This window comes from Balaenoptera ricei, chromosome 5 (genome assembly GCF_028023285.1).
Source record: "Balaenoptera ricei isolate mBalRic1 chromosome 5, mBalRic1.hap2, whole genome shotgun sequence".
Taxonomy (NCBI): domain Eukaryota; kingdom Metazoa; phylum Chordata; class Mammalia; order Artiodactyla; family Balaenopteridae; genus Balaenoptera; species Balaenoptera ricei.
Window position 1 is genome coordinate 66489251 of NC_082643.1, and position 12187 is coordinate 66501437.

The following is a 12187-nucleotide window of genomic DNA, read 5'->3' on the forward strand; positions in this document are numbered from 1 at the left end:
CTTTGAGTCAGGGACGTTTTAAAGGGGAAGAACAAAGAAACTGGGGTTAATCACAGTCTTCTTACATTTCTTAATCATGGTTTTGTGAGCCAGGTTGTCTCCAGTTTATGATTCTCTGGCCAGGTGATACAGGTCTGTGAGCTCATCTTGTCTTGGAGAAACATTCTGAGTTTGTATGTTAATGATGATGCATATATCTACAACAGCAATTTTAGTACATTAACGATGTTGTCAACAACAGCAGTCTTACTCATCTGACTTTGATTAGTGTTCAGTTAACACAGGATTGAGGTCAGAAGGGACAAGAAAGGGAATACAGTTGTGGAGGGAGAGATTAATCATAAACTCAGTAGGGGGGACTCGGTTTCAATTTCCTCTCTGCTACCGGCACAGTAGCTTTAAAAAATATCACTGTTACTGCTCTTGACATTTTAAATAACTAACTTAAACGCCTCCAACTAAAATTCCCTTAAAAACAGATTTTTATTCAGCGTATAGCTTAAGTAATCCTCCTCAGACCTGTTTTCTTTATAGCTCCTGTTGAAAGTTGAAATTTTCTTAGTTATCGTTTAAATTCATCTCTTCCGATTAAAATGTCAGCCTACTTATGACAGGGACTTCGTTTGCAGGCTTTATTGTTGCACAGTTCCCCACAGTGTAGGGCAGGTTATAAAAAAAAGTCCAACGCATGAAGTCCAGTCACTCTTATTTCACAATGATTTCATCGCTCTTCACATTAACTCTACGTAATATCTTTATCCCCACTTTGTGAACGAGGAGACAGCTGCTTGGAATTAAAGATTCTTGCCCGGAGTTTCTTGGCAAATATGAAAGGGTACGACTCCAACCGGGTCAACTTCAAAGTCCTTGCAAACCCTGTCCAAAACCCAGCAAGACCAGACCAGAAATCTGAAACGAGAGCGGGCAGCAAAGCAGCCAACACTTCTCTCCCATTGGCTCCGCAGCTCCGGGAAGGGGCGGGGCAGAAGGACGCTGCCTGCCCCGGGTCGCTCGTGCTGACGTCAGCAAGGCGACGAGAAACATTTCTAGGAACCAGAGAGCCCGGTGGGCTGCGCGGTGGGTCGGCTTTAAGGTGTTGGTTTATTCGCTGTGTGTGAAGAAGTGTTGGGGTTGGATTGTCGGGAGAAGGTCCGTATGGGCTCGGACCTCCCCGCTACCCCCTCACCCCTACGCCTTCTGAGTGGGTCTCGGCAGGAGGCGGTATCCACTGGGGACATGTGTGAGGGAGGCGAAGTACGAAGACACCTGCGGCTGACTGCGCACAGGTTTGCTTAGCTTCTGGGCAACCGCCTGGCCTCGGAGTTGAATCAGTGGTGTCTGGAGGGATGGAGTGGTGCAAAAAGCTGAACTTGACCCATGTGCTCTCCCCACTCACCCTGCCTTAGACCCTCTGCTCCTTATTTCGAACGGAAATAAGCCTACCCTGTCTTGTTAGCGTGGTTTCGAAAAGCAATTGAAAAAATGTGTTGGAAGGTATAAAGTGCATTGTTATTAAACGTAGTTGCTTAGTGAAAGTTAAGAAGCTGGTGGATACGGGAAAATAAAGTTTTTAGATTATTTATGTCTTTAAAATAGCCAATAACCTAGGGAGAGCCCCTGAGACTTCTGATGACTAAAGTAGCAGCCTCTACAGATATAAAGTAGCAAATATCTTAAAACTTAATGATCCCATTACATATATAATCTGTTTATCAGATTTTGCTTCCCCCCCACCCCCTTCTTATATGGTCCCAGAAATGTTTGGGCATCCAGTTAGTATAGCATTCTCTATTGGAGCGAATGTATTTATGATTCAGTTAATGAAAATGAAAACCTTAGACAACAAGAATAGATTTTGCCTTAATTCTCTATAGCAGCCACTGGGAAACTGGCAATTAAAAGTTTAAAAACATTTTAATTGTTGTATAGATATGTGTGGTGAATCTTGTAATTTGTCATAAAAAATGACTTTTTTTAAAAGAATTTAATCCATTTTATAATCTTGCCCCTTACTTTGATGTCAAGGGATTTTAGATTATAGTATATTAATCAAATTGTCCTCCTGTGGAAAATTAACTGCTGGATGTGTTTTTGCATTAAAACAGTGCTTTTTTTTTTTTTTTTTGCATGTAGACTATAACCTTTTGTTAAAATGCTTTAGTATAATACATTCTGTAGTATAGGCAATTTGTTATTCATTTGGGGAGAGGGAAGCAGAAGGTCCCCTTCTGCACTAACTGAATCTTGAAGAATGGACTCATTCCCATAATTTTAGTGCATGTTATGAAAAGCTTTCCTTATATTTACATAACGGTCATTTGTGTGTATGAGGAAAGCTTAAAAATTTTATCTTGTGCATCACAGAAAGAGCTAGTATTTATGGAAAAGACTGTAAGTACTAAAGTTACTTTATATTTAAAAATTTTGTGTTTAGAAATCATAGCATTTCCAAACCTTATGGGTGTCAGCAGTTATTGGTTCATTTTGCTCTCTTTAGAAATGTTTTATTTTCTGTAATTGATATTGATTAAATGACATGGATGAATCAGTAGGGAAATGAGTTCAAATAAGCATAAACAAATAAAAAACTTGAATAATTAAAACAGACTATTTAATAAATCTTATTTGCTTTGAAATCCAGAAAATAAATTTCACAGTGGGAAAACAAAAATCACCTTTACCTTCAAGGAAATACTAGGAGTTGTGAAGTTTTTTTGTTGTTGTTCAGTCATCCCTAAAATTTCTTTGATGAAATACTGTTTCAGATTTCCTTTTTTTTTTAACTTTAAAAAAAATTTTTATTTATTTATTTTTGGCTGTGTTGGGTCTTCGTTGCTGCGCTTGGGCTTTTTCTAGTTGCGGCGAGCAGGGGCTACTCTACGATGTGGTGCTCGGGCTTCTCACTGCGGTGGCTTCTCTTGTTGCAGAGCACGGGCTCTAGGCATGCAGGCTTCAGTAGTTGTGGCGCGCGGGCTCAGTAGTTGTGACTCGCGGGCTCTAGAGCGCAGGCTCAGTAGTTGTGGTGCACGGGCTTAGTTGCTCCGAGGCATGTGGGATCTTCCCGGACCAGGGCTCTAACCTGTGTCCCCTGCATTGGCAGGCAGATTCTTAACCACTGGGCCACCAGGGAAGCCCCAGATTTTCTTTTTATAGAATCTGCATTGAGAAGCCCAAAGAGCATTGTATTGATACAATACTTTACCGAGTCGTAATACTATATTTAGAGTCTAAATTTAAATGAATTTATTGACAATTTAAAAATCAAACTAGAGGGAATTTCCTGGTGGTCCAGTGGTTAGGACTTGGCGCTCTTGGGGCCCTGGGTTGGATCTCTGGTCGGGGAACTAAGATCCTGCAAGCTGACAAACAAACAAACCAAACAAACAAACAAATAAATATCAAACTAGAGTATGAAGAGCTTACTTCTTAACAATTATAAAAGTGGCTTGCTGTGTTACAATAATAATAAGCATAGTTTATATATAGAGAACTAAAACTGGATGGATGTAAGGGTTTTTTCTCTTCTTTCTATCAGAGGTTGGTTTTGCTATCACCTAAATTCAGTTCCTAAAAGCAGACTTCATTTGCATTAGTCTTTTCAAAGTTACCATACAGGATTGTAACCACTTTATTTTAATCAATGTGTAACAACTGAAGAAAAATGAAAAAATTGAGCATGTGGTACTTTAGATTTGGTTTTATTTTGAGTAATTATTTATTATTATTTTTTTTTTAAAGTAAACACATGTCCAAGATTTTATTTGACTCATGGACCCAGTAAGATATTACAACTAGTTCAGACAGGAACTCAACATACCATCTTTACAGTCAGATAGGGATGCTGAAGTAAATTTGCAAATGGATGCAAAACTGGGCAATATTCATAGGGTTACAATTACTTGCATTTTACTAGATACAATTTGTATTTCTCTGGACAGAAATTGTTTGCATTACTATCAGTTTTCTGCAAATTCTACCTCTACAGAATTGTGAGATAGTCTTGTCAAGGACAAAGGTGGAGGGACTTCCCTGGCGGTCCAGTGGTTAAACACTTCTTGCTTCCGCCACAGGGGGCATGGGTTCCATCCCTGGTCAGGGGAACTAAGATCTCACATGCTGTGCAGCTCGGCCCCCCCCCAAAAAAGGACAAAGGTGGAGATAACCCAGTTGAAACCATGCACCTCAGATTGGGACTCAAACCCAGCCAAAACTCGGATTGGGACCTGAACCCACGAGGCCGGGACTTGAACCCGGCCAAAATCCGGATTGGGACTTGAACCCATGAGGCTGGGACTTGAACCTGGCCAAAACCCACAGTCTTCCAACTGAGATCACACACCTGGTTTCAGAACTTAATGAAGCTCAGGTTCTTGATGTCTCATCGCAGAAAGAATTCATTTAGAGACAAAGTGATAGATAAGAAGTGGATTTATTTAGAGAGAAACACACTCCACAGACAGAGTGTGGGCCATCTCAGAAGGTGAGAAAGGCCTGAGTAATTATTTATTATTATTCATTTCTTTTTTACTTTGTGTTCTGTTTTTTTTTTTAAATTTTATTTATTTATTCATTTATTTTTGGCTGTGTTGGGTCTTCGTTTCTGTGTGAGGGCTTTCTCTAGTTACGGCAAGTGGGGGCCACTCTTCATCGCGGTGCGCGGGCCTCTCACTATCGCGGCCTCTCTTGCTGCGGAGCACAGGCTCCAGACGCGCAGGCTCAGTAATTGTGGCTCACGGGCCTAGTCACTACGCGGCATGTGGGATCTTCCCAGACCAGGGCTCGAACCCGTGTCCCCTGCGTTGGCAGGCAGATTCTCAACCACTGCGCCACCAGGGAAGCCCTGTGTTCTGTTTTGAGAGAATTCTACATTTCTGCTTGTTTCATCCTCATCTATGTATATACCATTCCCCTCTCAAATTTTCTTCCACCTCTGACAGGGAGTTAGGTTGCTTGTATCAAAATTTCAACCTCATTGTTCTCAGCAAAGTTACCATAGACAGTTGGTAGTTCAGAGATTCTTTAACTGTGTGTCTTTGATGTAGTTATTTTTGTGAGGAGTGATTGTATAGAATTTTTTCTCTACTTCCCGCCCCCCAACAAACTCCCTAAAACTCCTTGTCCCCCTAACATTTCTGGAAATAGGTAGAATTCTCTGCTACCAGTGATGTTCAGATAAACTTCAGTGAAATGACTCTTCAGGAATTGGTGCATCAAGCTGCCTCCCGTTATTCGGATAAAATAGCTGTATGTTTTGATGAATGTAACAACCAGCCTCCAGTTTATTACACCTACAAGACTGTGGTTAACGCTGCTTCAGAATTATCAAATTTTCTGCTGTTACATTGTGACTTTCAAGGAATTCGGGAAATTGGTCTGTACTGCCATCCTGGGATAAACTTACCCTCTTGGATTTTAGGGTAATATTTTTTAGAACTAAAAATTTGATATCTTAAAGTAAGATTATTTTCAACAGATATTCTGTGCTGACTCTGTACTTTGTTTCTTTAGAATTCTCCAAGTCCCGGCTGCTTATGCACCTATTGATCCAGATTCACCACCAGCATTATCAATTCATTTTATGAAAAAATGTAATCTAAAGTATATCCTTGTTGAAAAACAGCAAATTAATGTAAGTGTGGGCATTTCAGTTGTTTGTTTGTATTTTTATGTGTTACATTTACTTTTCAATTGAAGGGGTCCCATCCCCTGTCTTGATTTCTAAATTCACTAACTCAGCAAAATTTCTTGGTCTCAGCACTGTTGACATTTTGGGTTGGGTGTTTGTTGTGAGGAGTGTCCTGTACATGAGAGGATGTTTGGTAACCCCCATGGCCTCATCTAATAATTGCCAGTAGCACCCCCTAGTTGCAACAACCAAAATTGTCTTCAGACATTGCCAGATGTCTCCTGAAGGCACCCTCCACCCCGCATGCTCCACTGAGAACCACTGCTCAATGGCATGGACATATCTTCTAGCCTTGTAATAATGTATTGTGCATTGTTTTGAATTTACTTTCTCTTTCCAAAGTTGTTCTTATAGTAGGAAACTTTTATAATACTTGATACTTTTATCTTGGTGTATTTATGGCAACTTACAGTGGTCAGCAACATTAAAGAACTGTATCCAAGCTAAGATTTTGAAAAAGAGATTGACACTTAAACCAGACCTTTCTGGAAAACTAAATTTATTATTTTTTTTATTTTTAAGTGACTGCCAACCAGAGATCTAGCCAAGAAACACTGCTTTAGGGGCAAGAATTGGTATTATATGTTAAGCAGGGTACCCCATGTTTCATTATTATTTCTTCATTTCTTGTTTATAAAATATTGTTTTACCATGGAGAAAACATTATAGAAACTATATTCAATTTAGCCTATTATTACCCATTTCCTATATGAACCATTTTATATTGTGGGTAACTTAAATGCATTTTACCTATTTGTGTATATGTGTGCATCTATATCTGTAATATATAGTAGTAAGACAATTCAAGAGCTTCAGATATTATATGGAGGACGTCCTAGAGAATAATGGGTACTAGAGTAAGGCCTCCAGAAAGAGACAATAAAGTATTAATTTGGTTAATAAATATTTTCTAAGTACACATATATCAGTGTCTGGCCACAGTTTTCTCTTCTATTCCTCAAATTGGTTATTTGTTGATAAGTTAGCAAGACTAAAATGAGGATGTGATATTTATTTTTTTAACAACCTTGGTGAAAGTTTTATAGACAAGGTGGGTGGGTGGGAGAATTAATTGTCAATATCAAGCTATTCTTTATAACTGCATATAGGAAGGAGTTGAGTACATAGCAGCAAACCCCAGAGAAAGTACCTTGCTTCCTGTTCCATGATTTTGATGATGGTGTAAAATCCTGCGGGTTTTGATGAAGTGTTCTTCCTTCACTTAACACAGGAGCAATCAGTGTATTTACTGAGCATCTACTATATGCCCATGATCCACTAGAGTAGTGGTTTTCAGCTGGCCATGATTTTACCTGCCAGGAAACATTCTGCAATGTCTGGAGATATTTTTTATTGTCATGATGGAAAGGGGGTGCACTGGCTTCTAATGGGTAGAGGCCAGGGATGCTGCTAAAAACCCTACAATGCATAAGACAGTCCCCACAAAGATTTAACTATTCCAGAATGTCAGTAGTGATTAGATTGAGAAACTCTGCACTAGAGACAGGGTGTTTGGGAGGGCATTGGTATGTGAAAGCAGCCTAAGATAATGATTCTTGCCCCCCAGTTGCTTATATAGTTGGAGAGAAAAGGTTAGTACTCCGAAGGTCTGCATAGTGTGATATTGCCCTAAGCGAAGTATATGTAACCTAGTAGAGATAGGACAGTTTTAATGGAGGAGGATGGTTTTTGAGCTAGGTCTTAAGGATATGTGGGCCTTAATATTGTTTACATTACAGGATATACCACACCTTACACCTAAAACCACAACACAAACACAAACAGAAAACTCCTGGTCCTGGGTTGTGATCTTTTCCTCTCATTTATATTGATTTCTTTATTGTGAAAACTTGTTATGCTTCATTAAGCTGCTGCTTATCAACCTAAAAAGATATACTCAAAGGAAACTTCTGTATTAATCTATTTCCATCTACCGAATAACTGAGCCAGAAACTCAGGAATCTTCTCAGGCTCACTCCCTATCCAGAAAGTCATCAAGTCCTATTGATTCTTTCTTCATAGACCCTTTCTGTCTACTTCTGCTGCAACAGACCATTCAGACCCATATAGCATATGTGAATTGTTATGAAAGGTTCATTAAAGGCTCTCATTTATCAGAGTCTTGCCTATCAGTCTCTCCTTGATAAGCAAAGTCTAGTCTGTGCTATTGCCACTTTCAGTTGGATCCCATCACAGGTTAAGGTCTAAATTCCTTGGTGTTGAGTATACAGTTATTAAGGATTAGCATCTCATCTCCTATCAACAGCACTACTTATCTTCTCCATCTCCCCCAATTCCGCAGCTTATTGGAGTGCTTACTGTTCTCCATAACACCAGCTTTGTCAGGTCAGATACTGTGTATTGACTTGTTTGTTTAAAGTACCCCTCTTTATTTGGAGAATAGCTACTTATAACACAAATATTACATATGAAGAATCAATCTCTGACCTTCCAGGCAAGTTAAGTTCACCCTTCTCTGTTCTCATTCATGTTTTTTTTTTTTTGATTGATTGATTGATTGATTTTGGCTGTGCCGCGGTATGTGGGATCTTAGTTCCCGGACCATGGATCCTGCGCCCCCTGCAGTGGAAGCATGGAGTCTTAACCACTGGACCGCCAGGGAAATCCCCTGTTCTCATTCACATTTAAAGCATATTTCATTATCACACCACATTGCACTGCAGTTGTGTGTTTTTATGTCTCTATTTTAAAGATGAGTTTGAAAGTCAGCACCGCACTTTACTCTTGGAGGTTTCTCATTTATCTTTTTATTCTTGGATATATAGCAAGTACAGTTGACCCTTGAACAACTCAGGGGTTAGGGGCACTGACTTCTGCGCAGTGGAAAATTCGCCTATAACTTTACAGTTGTCCTTGGTACCCGCATCAGCAGATTCAACCAACCTCGGATATAAGTGGACCTGCGCAATTCAAACCCATGTTCAAAAGTCAGCTGTACTTAAAAAAAAAAAAAAAAAAAACTATGTTGAATGAGTAAATGAATACTTAATATTCTATATAAAAGAGAATGCCTTTTAACATTAATGTTGTAAAACTTTGTTCCCCATTTAACATAGAAATTCAAATCTTCCTATGAAACATTATTGAACTATGATATGTTTACAGTAGAACATAACGACCTAGTACTCTTCAGACTTCACTGGAAAAATGTTGAGGTGAGCTTGATGCTAAATAATAGCATAAGAAGAGAGACATATGAAAAAGAAAAAATGACAGAGAGCATGAATTCTGAGAACAGCAGTGAAGAAAAGGCAGAAGAGCACATGGATGTGAGGCTAAAGCATTGCTTGGCCTATGTTCTCCATACATCAGGCACTACGGGAATACCTAAGATTGTCAGAGTCCCTCATGCATGTATAGTGCCAAACATCCAGCACTTCCGGTAAGTTCTATCCTTAGAATCCTTCTTCAGAACTCGTATTTTAAAGGGAAAAATGAATTTTGAAATACCTGTTCTTTATAACTCTTGTTCCTAAATTGACAGTCCTAAGTACTTGGGTCTCTTGTTTCAGCTATATCTGAACTTTAGTTCTCTGCAGAGTAGGGCTTTACCTGTTTGATCCAGACCTGGAGCCAAACAGCAATCAAATGATATGGCTGGAAGCTTTGCTTCTTAATTATTAGTAAGAAGAGAGGAAACATATTCCTGGCAGAGGTACCTACAGAGGTATGGGAGAAAGAAGGAGTTTGGCTTGCTAGAGTGCACTGGGCAGAGCTGAAGAGTGGGAGGGTAGGAGTCATATGACCTGAGGGGGCAGGCACCTGGTGTGCTCTGTTGGAGAAGTTTGAACTTAATCCAAGGAACCATTAAAAAATTTTGCATTTCATTATGTTTACTCTTGTAGCATCGTTGAGTTGGTTTTACTGTTATGGGAAATGAGAAATCTCTATAAAGTTGAGATTCTCAACTTCTGAAGAAAGGAGGAAATAGAGGAGGAAAGGAACCAGAGGAGACTAGGCTTAGAAAATCAGAGGAGGAAACAGAAATAGAAATGGAAACCTCATGGGACACATACGTAATTTTATGTCATTATAAGTTTTATGTAATTAAAAATTTTTTAGTAACCACATTTAGAAAGTAAAAAGTGGGGACTTCCCTGGTGGCGCAGTGATTAAGAATCCGCCTGCCAATGCAGGAGACATGGGTTCGATCCCTGGTCCGGGAAGATCCCACATGCCGCGGAGCAACTAAGCCTGTGTGTCACAACTACTGAGCCTGCACTCTAGAACCTGTGAGCCACAACTACCGAGCCCACGTGCCTAGAGCCTGTGCTCTGCAACAAGAGAAGCCACTGCAATGAGAAGCCCGCACACCGCAACAAAGAGTAGCCCCCACTCGCCACAGCTAGAGAAAGCCCGCGTGCAGCAACGAAGACCCAACGCAGCCAAAAATAAATTAATTAATTAATTTTAAAAAAGTGAAATTAATTTTAACAATATATCTTATTCAGTATACCCCAAATATCATTTTAATATGTATCAATATACAAATTTAGTGAGGTACTTTACATTCTTTTTTTTTTTTTTTTTTTTTTTGGCCGCGTTGGGTCTTCGTTGCCGCACAAGGGCTTTCTCTAGTTGCAGTGAGTGGGGGCTACTCTTCGTTGCTGTGAGCGGGCTTCTCATTGCAGTGGCTTCTCTTGTCGCAGAATGTGCGGGCTCGGTAGTTGTGGCTCGTGGGCTCTAGAGCACAGGCTCAGTAGTTGTGGCACATGGGCTTGGTTGCTCTGCAGCATGTGGGATCTTCCTGGATCAGGGATCGAATTGGTGTTGACTGCATTGGCAGGCAGTTTCTTAACCACTGTGCCATCAGGGAAGTCCTACGTTCTTTTTTATATACTAATTATTTTCAAAATCTAGCACGTATTTTATAAACATCTCTATGTGGACCAGTCGCATTGTTAGTGCTCAATAGGCACATGTATCTAGTGGCTACCATATTGGATGCCCAGGTCTAGAAGGAAGGAATGGTTAAATGCTGCAGAGGTGTCTGTTGTAATTGGCAATCTGTTTTTTTAGTTTTAGTTTTGTTTTTAATATTTATTTTATTTATTTATTTTAATTTTTGGCTGCATTGGGTCTTAGTTGTGGCACGTGGGATCTTCGTTGTGGCATGTGGGATCTTTTGTTGAGGCGCATGGGCTCTTCTTGTGGCTTCTCTCTGGTTCTGGTGTGCAGGTTTTCTCTCTCTAGTTGTGGTGTGTGGGCTCTGTAGTTTGCGGCACGTGGGCTTCTCTCTAGTTGAGGTGCACAGGCTTAGTTCCCCGACCAGAGATTGAACCCGCATTCCCTGCATTAGAAGGCGGATTCTTTAACACTGGACCACCAGGGAAGTCCTGACAATCTGGTTTTTAGTGACTTCACTTCTAATTCTCAGGGCTGAAGACAGTACAGGCTGGAGATAGAGAATGAGAGATAAGGAAATGGAGACAACAAAAGTAAAGTGTTATTTTCTAGAAACTAGTTTTAGTAGAAGAGAAAGGATTCTGGGAGGGTGTAGCTTTTTTATCTTTGATTTTAGATGGGAGAGACTTGTAGGCTGAGCATAAAGACCTGGTAGAGAGGATTGGTTAGAAAAATCAAGTAGTAGGAATATGGTAAAGGAGTAAGATATTTTGAGATGGGAGGAGATGATATTTAAAATACTCTCTCTTCTTTAGAGAGCCTTAAAAGGATAAGAGGGATAATAAGTTACATAAATTCTTTATGTAATAAGGAATGTTAGAGGAAGTTGATGGATTGTAACTTTAGAAAGAAATAGGATGCAATGTCCTATGCTAACATTATGGGAAGTGAGGTGGGGATGGAGATATAGGCAACTTGAAGAGAGTGGAACTGATTTGGAATCTAGGAGAGGTGGGAGAGACAGCTGACTAAGAGGCACTGGGCCTAACAGGCAGGAATTGTCTGTAAGGTGAGAGCAAATATGTGCTCAGTGAGGGATGAGGGGCTAATTTGTGAGTAGAGTGTACAAATTTCTTGATAGCTATTTTGTGCTCGAACTTAATGAACTCTATTTGCTTATTAAACCCTTTTTGGTTTACTTTTAGGTTCACAAGTAAGCAAAGTGCTAAATAATTGGATTCTGAAAGATGAAATGTTAAGATATCCAATTTAGAAATTGAAACAGTGATGTTAAATTTTCTATTTGATTTGGACTTAAATCACCAAGCTAGGGAGTACCAAATTTCAGCTGACTCCCCAGATATTATCAGAATAACCTGTTAGTAAGATAAAGCTGAGTTTATTGCTTACATTGGTAGGAGAGAATGCTGCCTACCTCCAAGACTATGATGGTCTCAGAGGGAGAAGGGCAGGATCTGATTTACTGAGATTTTGAAGTAAGGTAGATCTTTCTTTGTTTTTTTAATTAAGTAATTTATTTATTTTTGGTTGCATTGGGTCTTCGTTGCTGTGCACAGGCTTTCTCTAGCGAAAGAGAGGGCTTTCTCTTTCTTCAGCGAAGCAGGGGCTGCTCTT

General features: G+C 39.8%; 1 protein-coding gene across 6 annotated transcripts in view; it reads left to right on the top strand.

Moving 5' to 3' along the window:
* The first annotated feature begins 1027 nt into the window (after positions 1 to 1027).
* The window catches only part of AASDH (aminoadipate-semialdehyde dehydrogenase), a 34467-nt gene continuing 23307 nt past the window's right edge, over positions 1028 to 12187 (top strand). For 4 of the 6 annotated variants that reach the window (XM_059922943.1, XM_059922946.1, XM_059922948.1 and 1 more), the window contains exons 1-4: positions 1044 to 1286; positions 5143 to 5417; positions 5509 to 5629; positions 8764 to 9089. In XM_059922943.1, the coding sequence (XP_059778926.1) occupies positions 5188 to 5417; positions 5509 to 5629; positions 8764 to 9089 (677 nt within the window). In that variant the 5' untranslated portion in view covers positions 1044 to 1286; positions 5143 to 5187. Of the gene's footprint in view, positions 1287 to 5142; positions 5418 to 5508; positions 5630 to 8763; positions 9090 to 12187 lie in introns of all 6 variants that reach the window. The other 2 variants (XM_059922944.1, XM_059922945.1) reach the window with 2 other exon arrangements.